Source organism: Diabrotica virgifera, chromosome 9, assembly GCF_917563875.1.
Source record: "Diabrotica virgifera virgifera chromosome 9, PGI_DIABVI_V3a".
Classification (NCBI taxonomy): Eukaryota; Metazoa; Arthropoda; class Insecta; order Coleoptera; family Chrysomelidae; genus Diabrotica; species Diabrotica virgifera.
Window position 1 is genome coordinate 42,742,775 of NC_065451.1, and position 18,490 is coordinate 42,761,264.

The 18,490-nt window shown below is 32.4% G+C and overlaps 1 protein-coding gene across 1 annotated transcript; it reads right to left on the reverse strand.

Annotated features, from left to right (window-relative positions):
* Positions 1 to 16,288: 16,288 nt before the first annotated feature.
* Positions 16,289 to 17,446, reverse strand: LOC126890935 (putative uncharacterized protein DDB_G0275317). Its single transcript, XM_050660104.1, has one exon. It carries the CDS (start codon positions 17,444 to 17,446, stop codon positions 16,289 to 16,291), a length of 1,158 nt encoding a protein of 385 aa, XP_050516061.1.
* Between the last annotated feature and the right edge of the window lie 1,044 nt (positions 17,447 to 18,490).

Consider the following 18,490-nt stretch of genomic DNA (forward strand, 5'->3'; position numbering starts at 1 on the left):
TAATACAACAGATTATCCAACTGGTGGTTTGACTTGTGTAATCAACAAATCGTAAAAACGAGAAGATTTCTTTTAGAGATTTAGTGGATTCGATCTGCTGGAGATTGCATTAGGTGAAAAACCGTGACTTTACTCTATAACTAATAAATAAGTTGCGTTATTTTCAGGTTAAGATTATCTTATTTATACACTGTGTCTGCGTAACTTGGAATCATGTAGGAAGTTTTTTATTATCAATTGTACGAAAAAAATTATTCTCCATAAACTGATCTGCATAGTTTAAAACCCAAAATGCAATCATCAGATATCAAATTTTATCAACAGTGTACGAGGTATAATGTACCAGTATATTAGGACGGGAATCATGGCAATCATGAGAACAGTTACGAATAAATTGCGAATTTACAAAGTCGTCCCAAAACCCATATGGAGTTACAGAATTCAGTTGTGGGGGACAGCAACTCAAATATCGAAATCGTACAAAGATTTATGGCAGGTAACTAATAGTGGCATTGTTCATGATTTTAAAATGAAATATGTTAAGAAATATCCTACTTTTCCTACAAGCCTGACGAACGCATAGAATATCACGCTATAGCAATATTAGGCCACTCTGTATAAAATTTGTTTAAACCTCACTCAAAGTCAATAATCGAGGTATTATAAGTTCTTGGATTCAGTCACATCGAATAAGATTGAAATGTCATGCTTTTTATTATTTCAAGGTTTATATAAACAATAACCCTGGTGATATAAATTTATTATAGTAAGTATTTATTGATGTTTAGAGGATTGCGACATGCCTTGGGCTAGGTTGCTACTATTTGTTGCTGTTTATACTCGTAATTTAAATAACAGTAAATAAAGTCTAATGAAGTCAGATTATAGAAGTTTTATTAAACATATTTAAGGACTAAAGGCACCGTATCCCAACCATCAAACATATTTTATCACAACTCCAACGCATTGACTAAACACCTGATCAGTCGTCTCGTCCAGCGAAGATTAAGGCCAGTTCTATACTGTTGCAGTAGTGTTGTGTAGTAGCTTAGTTCCCAAACCCAACCTTAGATGATAAGTAAAAGAAAACTATCCTTGGACAATTTTCCTAAATGTTTTGTTGCTGTAATTAGTTTTCCTAAATGTTTTGTTACTGTCATCATCATTGGCCTATTGTAGAATTTATAGATTGAAAATTCAATGGATTGTTTATTGAAAAAATGTATCACGGAAAACAATTAAAATTTCAAACATTACTTGTGTTTTTGCCCCTTTATTTGTTTCACCTAGCGGACAATACTTATACTAAACATTAAAAATCGGCTTCACTTATTTTCTTCAAGTTCAATATCTAGTTTATTTTTACAGTTATCTCCATATATGATTTTAATAGCTCTATTTTAGTTTAAAATGCTACCATCCACTAGCCAAGTTAGTAATTAAGGAGAAAGTATCTCATTCCGGCGAATAGACACAATAAAGATTATTATAACTGGAAACTTGGTCGTCGGAAAACTGTTTTGAAAATTTCGGAGTACCTTAGCCCGCTCTAAATTATGACAGATTCTTCCGGAGTTTTCATTTATGGCACGTCTCCATAACTCTGGAAAACCCCGCAAGAACTTAATTAGTAGGTTTTAAAGGGTCTGCACTAAATTCGGCTCTCTACTTGCTGTATTAATTTTGAGTCATAGGTAGACACTATTAAAAGCCACAGAAAACAAAAATCTTGGTTTGATATCAACCGGTGAACTAACCTATTATCCAACCGACACAACTAAAATTTATGATCTTTCTGACTTTGGAATTTACAAGGCAATTCCCAGAAATTGCTTGTTGGCAACTTCTTGTCTTGAATTGTCTTCTGACAATTCTCCATATCTCCAATTCTAATAATTAAGGAGGTTTTAAGCAAAACCGAATTAATCCGCATTTTACGAAAATTTCGTTAGTGGTCAATATCGGTTCATTTTGTTAAATTACACCTTATATAAAAATATACATATATGTGCAAAAACGAATAAATCCTAGTGATTTTTAACGGTGATATTAATGTTTACCCGTGTTGAGCTGCCCCCCCCACTTGCAAAAATTAAAAAACAAATAGCCTTGATTTATGAGCTATTTATGAGCTCTCATATTCCGCAAACTAAAAATTTTAAGCTCGTTCCACTGAGCAGGAATTTAATACACTGAGTCAGCCCCCCACTACTTAAAAATAGGAATATTGAATCGGTTTTTGCGGCAGAATTACGAGCTATTTTTGAGCTCTTGAAATTATATAGTTTCGATTTTTGAGCTCATCCCCTTCACCCCAAAACAACCCTTTAATTGATTTAACTTAGAGAAAGATGCTGAGAAAACTTAAAATATATCGTATTGCGGATATAATTCCTACAGCTTATATACTCTAAGAATAAACTATTAAATCAAGGGCATTTCGATTATTGAGCTACAACCCCTTCGCAAGAGAACCACCCTATCTTCCCGGCTTAAGAGAAAGTTGTACTTAAAAGGCGTTAAACTAATTATTTGGCGACTACATAACATTTAATAATTTATAAGCTTCCAAATTACGCGCATTTAGATCAGTAAATTGCAATTTATTTTGTATAGTGCAGTCACTGAAGGTAAAAATAAACGATTACCTTCAAGTTCGGTGAACTTTCATCGATTTTCACAAAAATTGGTCAGTGGTTAGAGGATACGTCAAGAAACAAAGGTGACATGGTACCACCTTGCGCCTTTACCCTGAGGGTGGATACCGCCCCTTCTCGGGGGTGAAAATTATTTTATAAAAAATAACTGCACAAATCAATAAAAGAACAAATTAAAAGCAAAATTTATTATAAAAAGTTAATAAAATAAGTCAATACTTTTTAAGTTATTAAAGATCAAAGATTTTAATTATTTGTGAAAAGAATGCATGTTTTGAAGTAACTAAATGAAGAAAAACTGTAAGTTTTTACAAAAAAGTTAATAGTAGTTTAATTCGTATAGCTTATATTCTAAGAATGAACTCTTAAATCACGCACCTTTCGATTATATAGCTACAACCCCTTCGCAAGAAAACGACCCCATTTTCCCGGCTTAAGAGAGAGTTGTTCTTAAAATAATTTAAATTGATTATTTGGCGACTACATATCGTTTAATAATTTATTAGCTTGCAAAATATACGCATCTCAATTATTGAATTGCCATTTTCTTTCAATAGTGCAGTCACTGAAGGTAAAAATCAACTATTACCTTCGATTTCGGTAAATCTCCATTTATTTTCACGAATTGACAATAACAACTTGGGGTTTTAGCCTGGGGTATATGTCACCCCTTCTCGGGAGTGAAAATTACTTTATTAAAAATAACCCCACAAATCGAGAGAGGGACAAATTTTAAGCAAAGTTTGTTATATAATGTGATTATAATAAATCAATACTTTTTGAGTTATTAAAGATCAAATATTTTAATTTTTGGAAAGAAAATACATGCTTTAGAGCGATTTTTCATAAATGACTCAAAAACTGTAAGTTTTTACAAAAAAGTGTTCATCACTAAAATTGAAGCTAATAAAAAATATAATAAATTGCTTACTTGAAAAACCTTTAATATTAATTTAAAGTAAGTTATTGGTAATTAAATGTATATTTTTTTCCGCGACTGTTCAAATCTAAGGGTATCAAGCTTAAATATATTCAAATCAAGCTTAAATAACGGGAAAAAGATGCATTTTATAACACTTAGGTACTAAATACTTGTCAAAGTACTTAGAAATACCCATCAAAAATAAGATCCAGAAAAAGTTGATAGTATCAAAATCCACTCACGAATTTTCGTAAAAATGAATGGAGATTTACCGAAATCGAAGGTCATAGTTGATTTTTACCTTCACTGACTGCACTATAGAAAGAAAATGGCAATTCAATAATTGAGATGCGTATATTTTGCGAGTTCATAAATTATTAAACAATATATAGTCGACAAATAATTAATTTAAATTATTTTAAGTACAACCCTCTCTTAAGCCGGGAATATGGGATGGTTTTCTTGCGAAGGGGTTGTAGTTCAATAATCGAAAGGCGCGTGATTTTAGAGTTTATTCTTAGAAAATAAGCTATACGAATTAATCTACTATTAACTTTTTTGTAAAAACTTACAGTTTTTCAGTTATTTAAAAAAACCTCTTCAAAACATGCATTTTTTTCACAAATAATTAAAATCTTTGATCTTTAATAACTTAAAAAGTATTGACTTATTTTAGTAACTTTATATAATAAATTTTGCTTTTAATTTGTTCTTTTATTGATTTGTGCAATTATTTTTTATAAAATAATTTTCACCCCCGAGAAGGGGCGGTATCCACCCATAGGGTAAAGGCGCAAGGTGGTACCATGTCACCTTTGTTTCTTGACGTATCCTCTAACCACTGACCAATTTTCGTGAAAATCGATGAAGGTTCACCGAAATTGAAGGTAATCGTTGATTTTTACCTTCAGTGACTGCACTATACAAAATAAATTGCAATTTACTGATCTAAATGCGCGTAATTTGGAATCTTATAAATTATTAAATGATATGTAGTCGCCAAATAATTAGTTTAACGCATTTTAAGTACAACTTTCTCTTAAGCCGGGAAGATAGGGTGGTTTTCTTGTGAAGGGGTTGTAGCTCAATAATCGAAATGCCCTTGATTTAATAGTTTATTCTTAGAGTATATAAGCTATAGGAATTATATCCGCAATACGATATATTTTAAGTTTTCTCAGCATCTTTCTCTTAAGTTAAATCAATTAAAGGGTTGTTTGGGGGTGAAGGGGATGAGCTCAAAAATCGAAACTAGATAATTTCAAGAGCTCATAAATAGCTCGTAATTATGCCGCAAAAACCGATTCAATATTCCTATTTTTAAGTAGTGGGGGGGGCTGACTCAGCCCCCCCACTAGGGTATTAAATTCCTGCTCAGTGGAACGAGCTCAAAATTTTTAGTTTGAGGAATATGAGAGCTCATAAATAGCTCATAAATCAGGGCTATTTGTTTTTTATTTTTGCAAGTGGGGGGGGGGGGGCAGCTCAACACGGGTTTAATGTTTTCATGTAAAACCGAATAAATCCACTTTTTGTTCAAAACCAAGTAAATCCAAAAATACGTATCTTTTGCTTTATTTTCTTATGCAAATATTTCATTCGACCAATAGATGGTACTAGGGAGTTATTAAAGATGCGACGATGTACTATGGGTGGTCAGATATTTTGTCGTTGATTGATTCGCCTCTGCAAAATTACCTTAACAAGATTGTTGGAATATCAGGCTTAAAAAGAACCTGTTTGTAAAAGACAGATTAAAAAAAATTAAAGAAATTAAAATTTTAATTTCATGCTTTCAGCATTATTGATTTGAAGCCCAATCAGAACTTAGGCGCGCATTTACAAAAAGGGAAAATCTTAAAAAAATTTTTGCTATCCGAAGTTAACCTGCGAATTGCCATTCCACCAAAAAGTGTTCAACAACTTATAGAAAAACAATTTGGAAAGGAGTTCACGAAACTTTCGTGTAGTACACGAATCTTTTATGTGAAAATAATACAGTTGTTGAACATACTAAGGAATTACCTCAGGAAGAAGAAGGGCTAAGAAATGAGTGTGACTGCCTAGAAGAAGAGTTTTCACTTCATTTTTAAATGCACTATTGGATGTGCTCTTAGTCTACTAAACGCCATATCCTTTTGATTGATGTAATAAAAGTAGTACTTTTGTTAATTCTTGCTAATAAAGTTGTGAGCAAAATGAAATAAATCCAGTAATTTCAAGCAAAACCTAATAAATCCACTTTTGTTTAAATTTTATTTTGCACTAAATATCACTTTTTTAAATTTATATTGTAGGAAAAGTTTTATTATGACTTCTCTAATAGTATTTGCGAACAAGGTAAACAAAAACCTAATTACTTTTTGCGTCCCAGAAAAATCCTATTTTTCCAAAAATCGTTTTTAGTGGATTTATTCGGTTTTGCTTTAAAACCTCCTCAATTGCAATCAACACTAACATGATACAAAAAGAACCAGTTTAAAAAGTGTAGGCAAAAAATATACCAATTGGAATGTTTTCGCTAATATCTAGATAACCTGTTGGATCGCTATATTCCTCTAAAAACCAATGTTGATGTAGAGAACACGGTAGACCATTTTACAAGATCGATACAGAAAGCCATATGCGACATAACTCCAAGCCAAGTGTTAACTAACACACCTTAAAAACTGCCTTAGAGAATTAAACAAAAAAAAAACGGAAAATAAAGAACTAAATTAAACCAAGCTACCTTAGAACTCAAAACTTTACTAAGTACTGATATAAACAATCAAATTAAAAACTATCTTAGGAACTTAACAGCCTCAGTAGCTACTGACTGTCATTCATGGAAAGCTGTAAAAAAATTAGGTCTCAATTTAGAAAGTGTTCTTTACTTACTCGTCTCGTCCTCGACTCACTAATTAATGATTCCCTTGAAAGAGGCAAATTCCCAGAGTTCCTAAATATAGCCAATATTATTCCTCTTCATACGGGTGGTGAAAAATCTAACGCTTGCAACTATAGACCTATTGCCTTACTACCGGTACTTTCCAAAATTATTGAGAGACTCATAAAAACCCGACTTATGCCCTTTCTCATTTGACAACATCTTATCCCAAAATCAGTTCGGCTTTTTAACTACTAAATGTACCACTGATGCCATGTTTTCTGTGCTTCATGAGGTTTACCAAGCACTAAACAATAATACTGCCACTGTTTTCTGTGACTATGCCAAAGCTTTTGTTTGTGTAAATCACATTTTGATTATAAAACTAAATTTCTATGGAATTCGAGGTAGTTCTTCGATCTTACTTAAATAATAGGAAACAAATAGTTAGAGCAAATGATACTGACTCTAGTCTGAAAAACATTGTATGTGGAGTACCACAAGGTTCAGTATTGGGTCTTCTACTGTTCCTTATTTTTATAAATGACATCAGTAATTTAAAAATCGATTGAAAAATTTTTCTTTTTGCTAATAATACCAGTATAACTTGGAGGAACTATTGCATCTCTTCATGCAACTATAACTTCTGATTTGCTTACGGTAAAAACCTGGTCTGACTCTAATTTACTCTCTTTTAACGCGGATAAGACAGTAGCATTATCCTATAAAAGTGCTCTTCAACCCCTGCGTGTTAAAAACAGCCAGATCTCTACCGTTGATTCTGTAAAATTTCTTGGTATTTTTTTAGACAGCAACCTCAAATGGTCCCTTCATATCGATTTGTTAAGTAAGAAACTCGCCTCAGCCTGCTATGCTATAAAATCTGTTTCGAAAGAACTCAATTTAGCATCTTCTAAACTAACATATTTTTCCTTGTTCCAGTCTCATCTTCGATATGGTCTTCCTTTTTGGGGTTCTAGTACAGCTGCCCAATTAGTTGTTATTTTTAAATTACAAAAATGAGCAATAAGGTATCTGTTTGGTCTCAGAAGAACAACACTTTGCAGAAGTTACTTCAAAGATCACGGAATGTTAACCCTTCCATCTTTATATATTTTAGAAACTGTTTGCTTAATTCGTAAACACATGCATGTCTTTCCAGCAAGCCTTCATCATGACTACTCCATCAGAAATTCAACTTTTGATGTCTATTTACCGATCCCGTCCTCTGAGTTAGTAAAGAAATCTATATTATATTCCGCAAAAAAAATATACAACCATCTCCCTTTACAACTCAAATCTGCAACATCTTTCCCCAAGTTCCGTAAAATGACAAAAGCTCATCTATCTAAAAGACCATATTATTCAGTAGAAGAGTTTCTTAATGACTTTCTAAGAAATTACAGTAATGTGGAAGTAACCCAACTTATCTATATTTCTGTGTCACATGCATCAGCTTAAACTTATTAGTTCCTATGTCTATAGTTTACTTTGTTGTATGTTCACTTTGCAATTGCTATTAATTGTTGCAATATATCGATTTTGTTTTTTTTTTGTTCTTTCTTCATTAACTTATACATTGTATTTTGTATTTTTTTTTATATTGACGATTTGTATTTGTTATTTTTATTGTTATTATTTATTCATTTTTTCTTTATATTAAGCTTTGTCCATAAAATTTGTATAATTTTCAGTGACAATAAAGCATATTTCTATTCTATTCTATACTACAGATGGTCACGAATGTGCAAAAATGATGACAAAGCCAATGTTTTTGTCGAGAATTTGGAAAAAGTCTTCCTACCATATTCCGCTGAAAATAACTTTGATATTAAAGATAAAGTGAACCTTGGAGGACACATATATTTGCCAAGAGAAAACCACTGAATTTAAAACTTTTACAGCAAATTTTACTGTATGTTAGGACGGGAATCATGACAATCATGACAACAGTTACGAATAAATTGCGAATTTACCAAGTCATCCCAAAACCAATATGGTGTTACAGAATTCAGTTGTGGGGACAGCAACTCAAATATCGAAATCGTACAAAGATTTATGGTAGGTAACTAACAGTTGTATTGTTCATGATCTTAAAATGAAATATGTCAAGAAATATCCTACTTTTCCTAGGAGCATGACGAACGCATAGAATATCACGCTATAGCAATATTAGGACACTCTGTATAAAATATGTTTAAACCTCACTCAAAGTCAATAATTTAGGTAATATAAATTCTTTAATTCAGTAACCTCGAACAACATTGAAACGTCATGCTTTTTATTATTTAAAGTTGTATATAAACAATAACCCTGGTGATATAGATTTATTATAGTAAGTATTTATTGATGATAAGACGATTGCGACATGCCTTGGGCTAGGTTGCTACTATTTGTTGCTGTTTATACTCGTAGTTTGAATACCAGTAAATAAAATCTAATGTAGTCAGATTGGAGAAGTTTTATTAAACACATTTAAGCACTAAAGGCACCGTATCACAACCACCAAACATGTTTTATCACAACCCCAACGCATTGACTCAACACCTGATGAGACGTTTCGCCCAGCGAAGATTAAGGACAGTTCTATATTGTTGCAGTAGTGTTGTGTAGTAGCTAAGTTCCCAAACGCAACCTTAGATGATGAGTAAAAAAAACTATCCTTGGACAGTTTTCCTAAATGTTTTGTTACTGTCATTAGTTTCCCTAAATGTTTTGTTACTGTCATTATCATTTGCCTATTGTAGAATTTACAGATTGAAAATTCAACGGGATGTTTAATGAAAAAAATGTATCACGGGAAACAATTGGAATTTCAAACATTACAGTGGAACCCCGATAAGTCGGAAGTCCGGCTAACCTGGACCGATTTTTATCAGACAAACATTTCAACAATAAAAATGTATGTAATATAATATTTGAGATATAATGGATATTTGTGTAATTTGAACTACATATACGATAGTAAAAATGACTCATGGCACACGACGTTCATTGTCGTGTTATCGGAAACAACAGGCACCTGCAGTATCCTTTATTTTTTCAAACCGTCTTAGCATTGTTTAAAAAAAAACTAAAAGACTATTAAAAATATTCTTTTTTAAACAATGGTCTTAGTCTTCACTGTTATTAAATAACATAACATCGTTGCGATTGAGACCGTATTGTGTGTAGTACAGTCGTATTGTTCGCTTCCGTTCTGTAATCGTTCGTAAATCTATTCAGATTTTGTGTTTGCGTGTTTTTTTGTCTACGTAATGGCAACAAAACGTAAAAATGTTGTAGTGACAATGGAAAAGAAACTAGAAGCATTAAGTAAAATTGATAAAGGCGTAATTGATACGTAATTTAGATGTTTACTGTGCATATATATTTCATGTTATTTCAATTATAACGGAGTTTATTTGTAACTCTAACTATACTGTATTTTATTAATTTTTACCATTTTCTCGGGCTAACCCGGATTTTCGATAACCCGGATCGGCCGCGGTCCCGATTAATCCGAGTTAACGAGGTTCCACTGTACTTATGTTTTTTGCCCCTTTATTTGTTTAACCTAGCGGACAATACTTATACTAAACATTAAAAATCGGCTTCGCTTATTTTCTTCAAGTTCAATATCTAGTTTATTATTACATTTATCTCCATCTAAGATTTTAATAACTCTATTCTCGTTTAAAATGCTACCATCCACTAGCCAAGTTAGTAATTAAGGAGAAAGTATCTCATTCCGGCGAATAGACACAATAAAGATTATTATAACTGGAAACTTGGTCGTCGGAAAACTGTTTTGAAAATTTCGGAGTACCTTAGCCCGCTCTAAATTATGGACAGATTCTTCCGGAGTTTTCATTTCAGGCACGTCTCCATAACTCTGGAAAACCCCGCAAGAACTTAATTAGTAGGTTTCAAAGGGTCTGCACTAAATTCGGCTCTCTACTCGCTGTATTAATTTCGAGTCTTTAGTATGCCCCTGGAACTACATACATTTTATATTCTACTTCATAAATATTCCTTAAATCCCTTATCCTTTGTTCACACAAATTTCGTGAGTACGTCGGAGGGATGGGAAGCATCGGCTATTTACTGCTAGCAGCTCAAGAGGATCGTATTTACTTAACATAATTGTTGTTTTACAGATATTCGTTTAATAGATAAAAATGTAAATCATTTCCTGATTTAAATATATTAACCCTTTCACTTGCATGTTACCAGAGAACGGCAGTTCTCTCCAGTGGCGCACACCCACACCCCCCTACACGCGACATTATATATACACGAAATTTTCGATTTTCTTATTCTGACGAAATTGAAAATTGTGCTAACTCTCATCTTAAAGTTCAGGGAAAGACTCACCCATTCATATATCAACATATATCATATATCAATTTGGTCCAAGAGTGTGGATTTTAAGCCCTTCCTATTTAGGGTCTGTTTTTCGTTCTCGTCCCCAAAACTCCCAAAAACTTTAAAAATTTAAGTCCGACCTTTACGGCTTCTAATAGCACTGATCCTTACCTTTCCAGCGCATGTCAAATTTTAAAAATCGGTTATACCATTCAAAAGTTACCGAGCATAGAAATATGACTCAATTTCTATTTAAAAAAGGGAAAATGTTTGTGTATATAATGATGTTTTCTTGATCACAAAGCACTTTTTAAAAAATTACTTTTATTTATTAATACAAAATAAAACTTTTACAACAAAATATTAACTTTGATACAATGAAAAGTAAATGATGACTAAAACATGAATACCTGTTTACTAACTAAAATGTCTTTTTATAAGTTTACATTATCTTAATGACCGTGGTCCAAGTCCTCTTGATAAAGGGTTCAGTAGCGTGGTTATGGTAATATCTCTCCTTCCTCCATAAGCGAATCCTTAGTTTGTGAGGATTCAAGAAGTTCTTGTAGAGCTAGAGCTTGCTGGGCTGGAATTTTCGGGCTGAACAGCAATTTGTAGAGTCGTCGTCTTTTTCTTGCTATTATGTACATAATAATCGCTATGGCAAGGACTATTAAGAATGTAGAAAATGAACTAAGTCCTAGCGATACTAATGGTTGAAGGTTAAGTCTCTCGATTGGTTGTATTTGTCCGTGCGTTTTTGGGACTTCTAATTTTTCCAACAATATGGAATGTTGTGGCTTTAGTTTGATTGGTACTATACTGGGTATTTGAATCTCTTGGGTTGTTTTCGGTTGTATTTTCTAACCAAGTATGTATAATGTTTCATTGGTTATGACAATGCTGGAGCGGGAAATTCTTCGTTGATTTATTGTTAATGGTTGAACTATTCCCAATAGGGTGGCATCTTTTGTTTCTTGGATAAAGTTTTCGGAGACGTCGACTATCGTGCATGTTTCGACATTTGGTATCTGGCATTTGGATTTTACTTCGTTTTGGCATACAATATGGCTGGATTTCTGCATACAATCTTCGTACCAGGTATTGTTAGAGTAGTATCTCGCAGGTGGAATAATCATCTGATGTTCGTCATTAGGTATTGGATAAATTTTAAAAGTAGGGTAGTATGAAGGATATAGGATAGGTATTTTTAATATTATGAGCATATTATTTTGAGTAATACATACAAAGGCATGTGAAGATTCTAATAATTCGTAAGGATGTTCTTCGTCAATAAGTAATGCATCGTGAGAATAAAGAGGAATTAGCATATTTTGTAAAGTTTTTAATTCTTCAAGAGTAAATAATTCTACATTTGGTATATTTAGTTGAGAAAGAGTGATTGTTCTAATTAATTTTTGAATGTATCCGTTTATTGATTGGATTTCAAATATTTCATTGATAACGGCTAATTGTTGAGATAGGTGATCTAATGCATTCGAAAGAATTTTATTATTGTCGTTTATTTTTCTTAAAAGGTTATCTATTCTAGTATTAAAAGTATCTCCAAAAGATATTTGTTTATTATATTTTGAGATTAATTCGTCTTGTTTTGCTTCAACTGCGTTGATATGTAAATTTAATAATTCCATATCATTATTGTCTGGATTACCAGTGATAAATTTAATTGTTGTCCCTAAAATGTTAAGTAAACCTCTTTTTAATCTTGGTTTACGGGTTATCTTATTTAAATTGTCTTCTGTTTCCGTTAAAAGATGTTTGTATTGATTACTTAGTAAGTTAATGCCTGTGACTTTAGGCAATAAATTTGAAAAGGTTAACGAGCTATTTGTTAATATCTGTTCTATGTTTGATAGATTAATTTGAATAATGTGTTTGTGATAATGGGATATTGTCTTAGAAGGTCCAATTAATTCTTCGTAATAACCATTATTTGGAATTTCTTGTATTAGGGTCGTTGCCTGAAGATGTCGAAGCATTGACCTGCAAAGGGAATTTTTTATAAGTTTTTCGTAATCGTTTAGCGTTTTTAAGATGAGCGGTAGTTGTGTTATTCTTATCTGTTAGACCGATAACTTTAGTTTTAATTTGTTTCGTTGGCTTAATAATTTGATAAGGGGCTTTTAACTTTGCTTTATTTTTAGTTTTTCTTACGTAAATATTTTCGTTAATATCTGGGATTGTTTCTGCTGATTTATTTATTTTTGTTAGGGCGTCGTTTCGTTTTTTCTTTTGTCTTCCGTATAAATCGTTTATGAAGGGAAGTAATTCGTCTTTGTTTCTTTGATTATAAGTATCGTATATTGGAAGGTCGAAATCAAAATTAATTTCTTCTGCATAGGGGCCATAAAGTATAGAAAAAGGTGAATAATTTGTTGCTGAATGGATGGATTGATTGTAAATTAAAATGGCATGAGTGAAGGTATCATCGAGTGAGTAATTTGGGTTTTGCGCTTTAAGAGTGCGAAGTTTTTCTAATAGTGTGGAATGAAAACGTTCTATAGGTGAATTTGATGAGGAATTGTTGACTGTGGTAAAATGTACCTCGATTTTATGCATTTTCATGAATTCTTTTATGAGACTAGCGTTGAATTCTTTTCCGCTGTCAAAGATTACTTTTTTCGGATAATTATGGTGACTAAAGAAATGTCTGATTTTATTTAGGACTGAAGTTGATGATTTATCGGGTAATTTATAACATTGTGCATATTTTGAAAATGAGTCAATTATTGTAAGATAATATTTTTTGTCACATTGAAAAATGTCTAGATGTAGGATATCGAAAGGTTTTTGACCTAGTAGCGGTCCTAACTGGGGTAATTGATATGGGTGTCTTTCGTATTTATTTTGCAGGCAAATTTCGCATTTATTGATGTAGTCTGCTATTGTTGTCTGCATTGACGGCCAGTAAAATTTATGTCTAAGGTGTTTATATGTCTCGGTTATACCGTTGTGATTTGATGTATGCTATATTTTTACGCATTCTATTTGTTTATTTTCGTATTTTATGTCTTGTAGAATTGTATTGCAGAAGTTTGCTTTTACTGTACTATTAATATTGTCTCTAAAATAATTACAAATAAACGGTCTGTATTCGTGCGGGACTTTTATACCGAATTTTTGTTTTGGTCTTAATATTTTTCTAAGAGCGTCTAGGATGCAATCTTCCCAGTTGGCTGTCAGGTTAATTGTGTATCTGTGTTTATTGAATATTTTTGTATAATTAACGTCGTACTTGTCGCAATTTGGTAACATTATTATCTGATTTGTAGATAGATTTAAAGGTTCTTCTGAGGTTGGGATTCCGTTTATTGGATTTTCTCTCGAAGTATGTTGAGTTTGTGTATCGTCTGAGTTATCATGTTGTATTTCGTCAAATGTATTTAGAAAATCGTTGGGGTCAAAATCTGTACTGTCAGGAGGTTCGGCGCAAACTGAGGCTCGAATGAGTGCATTAATTTGCACACGCGAAAGGGCGTCTGCTACCTGATTTTCTTTGGCTCGTTTATACTTAACCTCGAAGTTGTAATCTTCTAATTTTAGGCGCCATCTAGCTAATCTAGATGTCGGATCTTTGATCCTGTATATCCAAACTAAAGGATTGTGATCAGTTTCAATTAAAAATGTTTGTCCGTATAGGTATGGGCGAAAGTGTTTACATGAGTCGATTATAGCTAAAAGTTCTTTTTCTATGGTTGAATAGTTTTGTTCTGCTGTATTTAAAGTACGTGAGTAGTAAGCTATAGGGTGATTGTCTTGTGTTAATACAGATCCTATTGCAATGTTTGAGGCATCTGTAGTTAGCGTGAAACGTTTAGAAAAGTCGGGGTATTGAAGTACAGGGGTATTAGAAAGTAGCTCTTTGCATTTTTCGAAGGCTTCTACGTATATGGCGTTAGTGTGATCGATGATGGAATTTTTTCGTGTGCATCTCGTAAGGGGTGAAATAATTTTTGCAAAGTTTGGAATGAATCTGCGGTAATATCCAATTAAGCCTAGAAATGACTTAATTTCTTTTAAAGTTTTGGGAATTGGGTAATGTTGAATTGCTTCGAGTTTTGCTGGATTTGGCATGATACCTTGGGGAGTCACGATGTGGCCTAAGAAAGCGACTTCTTTTGTTAGAAATTCTGATTTGTCGAGTTGGACTTTAAGATTATTTTCTTGAAAGGTTTGGAAGATAGTTTTAATATGTATTAGATGTTCTTGAAGGGATTTGGAAAATATTATGACGTCATCCATGTATACGAAACAATATTTGTATAGAAAAGGTCGTAAAATATTGTCCATTAATTTAGAAAAGGTTGATGGGCTGTTTTTCAGACCAAATGTTAATCTAAGGAATTCAAAATGTCCATGGGGGACAGTAAAGGCAGTTTTTTCAATTGAAGAGGGGTGCATTTCAATTTGATGAAATCCTTGGGCAAGATCGAGTATCGTGAAATAAGTAGCTTTACCTAGATTGTCGAGAATCTCGTCTATTCTCGGAAGTGGGTATTTATCTTCTATTGTGTTTTCGTTGAGTTTTCTATAATCTATAACCATTCTAAATTTTCGCTTTCCGGAAGCGTCTGCTTTTTTGGGGACTACCCACACTGGCGCAGAAAATGGGGATTTACTGGGGCGAATAATTTTATTTTCTAATAATTTATTTATTTGTCTAGTTATCTCTTCTTGCATACTTTTAGGATGTCTAAAACTACGTGCATAAATAGGGTTTTCGTCTTTTGTTCGTATTTCGTGTTTTATAGCTGAAGTGAAACTTAAGTTTGTTTTTTCATCATAAAAAATATCTTTATATTTATGACAAAGATTTAGAATTTTTTGCTTTTCTTCTTCGTTTAAATGTTGGGTGCGAATTTTATTTGGGTCAAAGTTCGACGGTAGGTTAGAATGCAAATCGTAATCATTGATGGGTTCTACTTGTATAGGATCAATTTGAATCGGTTCATCTAACGAAACGTTATTTAAAAATCCGTTTGTTACCGAATGAATTGACTCAGGTATTACTAAATTATTTAATTTCGTTTCAGGTAGTAATATTTCTCCGTTTAAAATACTTACTGGGATCTTATTAAATAGAGTTTGAAATGGTATACTTATTCTAAATAAATTAAATGTTAAATTTTTTGATTTATAATTTAATATCGCTTGAAATTTTTCTAAATCGTGATTTCCTAATAATATGTCAAAATCATGGCTCCAATCTGCAATACGTGCATCGATGAAGTCATTAATTTTAATTTCCTTAAGTAAATTTGTTTTTATGTTTAACAAGTGTTTAGTTGTCTGTTTCATGGAAGTTAAAGTGAAATCTTTTTTATAAACATTAAACATGTTGTGGATTAAAATATTTTGCGGCATTGGGCGTAATAATTGTATCCGATCCTCCAGTGTCGATTAATACCTTAAGTCGATTTTTTGGTAGGATGAAAAATGGAAGTTTTGGATAACTTCGTAGATTATTTAATACTACAGAGGAGGGGGGTGTTCGTCTAATGCGAGGTCGTGAAAATTTTGCTCGACGTATTCTGAAGGTTCATCAGACACTGAATTGTCTGTAAATTCTTCGTCTACATTATTATGTTGTGTATGCGGCTCGTTATAATAATCTGTTTCTACATTAAAATTTTGTGTTGAAATTGTCATAGGTCTCGTTTCCGTATTTATGGATTGCACACCACTCATAGGCGTAGGGGTATTAATTTGTTGGTGTCTTAGCATAGGGCTCCTATAAGGGGTTCTATTATTAGCGAAATTATTCCTATAATTATTAGAATTATTCGAAGTAAAAGCAGGTCTTGAATTATTCTGAGTGAAGACGGGTCTTGAATTGTTTTGATTAAACACAGGTCTTACATTATGAAAATTTGGATTTTGTGGAATAAATTGATTTCTTTGGTTACTAAAATTAGAAATATTTTGTGCATAAGGTCTAAATTGATTATTACTAAAATTATTTGGGGCTCTAGCGTTAAAATTTGATTTGAACGCGGTTGGAAAAGAATTATTTGTTTTTGTTTTTTCCGTTTTTTGTTGGGATTTTAAGAAATTCATATAAGATACTTGATTTTTATGATTGTCTAAAGCTATACATTTTTGTAGGGCCTCGTCTAACGAATCTAACTGAAAGTGCGACAGGTGTTCGCAGTAAGGATTGTTAAGACCAGTACAAAAGGTTTTTAGTGCTAATTTTCTAAAGTAAGGGGTTTTAAAATTTAAATTTTCTGGAGTATTATGTAGCGATATATGCTGTAATAAATCGTTTAAATTATCTATGATTCTATGGTGATAGTCGTCATAACTTTCAGAAGCTTTTTGTACCGTTGTTGTTAATTGGGTAACAAGGATCTCTTCAGATCTCCTGTCGCCGTATTTCGTAAGTAAAGCTGGACGTACATCTGTCCAGTTAGTTTTATTGGAGTAATTTAGATAATCTCGTGGTTCACCTTTAATACGTGATAAAATGTGAGCGTTAATAATAAATTCTTGCGGTGCAGTAGTATTCTGTTGTTGCAAAAATATTAATAGATTATCTACGGATTTAATAAAAGTAGAAAGATTTTGTCCAGCAGTAAATTCTGGAAGCGTAGCACAGAGGCTAGAAATGTCGGCATTGGTAATGGGCATTGTTCTTTCAGATCTACTAATAGGACTTCTGTCGCGAAAATTATTTGAAGGTGGCTGAGAGAGAATTGCGTTAATTTCTTCGACCGTATCAAAATATGTGCTCATAAGTGATAAGGAAAATGTGAAAAAAAGGAAAGACTTACAGTATGATGATCGCAGTTGATAACATCTGTTGTTCTTCTCTAACAGGTGGATACTCTGCTAAACAATTGAGATTGACCAGGAATTGCGGGAGATTCTGTGCAGACTAATCCTGTTCGCAGCGCCAATGATGTTTTCTTGATCACAAAGCACTTTTTAAAAAATTACTTTTATTTATTAATACAAAATAAAACTTTTACAACAAAATATTAACTTTGATACAATGAAAAGTAAATGATGACTAAAACATGAATGCCTGTTTACTAACTAAAATGTCTTTTTATAAGTTTACATTATCTTAATGACCGTGGTCCAAGTCCTCTTGATAAAGGGTTCAGTAGCGTGGTTATGGTAATATCTCTATATGTATTGTTATATTTCTATTTGATCTGAAAATTAAATTTTGATAATTATAAAAAGGATTCAATTTAATATAAAATATTTTCAATTTTCTCAACCACGGGCATATAAATGTAGAACAACCTGTATACAACAAATTGTTATATTTAATTTTAAGAAGTGATTAAACGAAACTCTGGAAAATGCGCTTAGAATAAACAAAGTGAATGGCGCGTACCATTATCGTTGTTCGCGGAAGGTTCGATCATCAGCCTATGCTAAATAAGACTCAGTTGAAATAGATAATAGGTCATTATCGTTGTTCGCGGAAGGTTCGATCATTAGCCGATGCTAAATAAGACTCATTTGAAGTAGATAATAGGTCATTAAATTTTGTAAATAGTAGAAAGTAATTTTAGAATGGGAATTAACTATTTTTTTTGGAAATCCATTAAGCATATTTAGAAAGATTAAAAATTGGTTTTGAGGAATACTGCGAATGAGAGTTGGTGGTGGAAGGTTGATTTGTGAATCTGGAAGGGATATTTAGAAAGTAGGGGAATG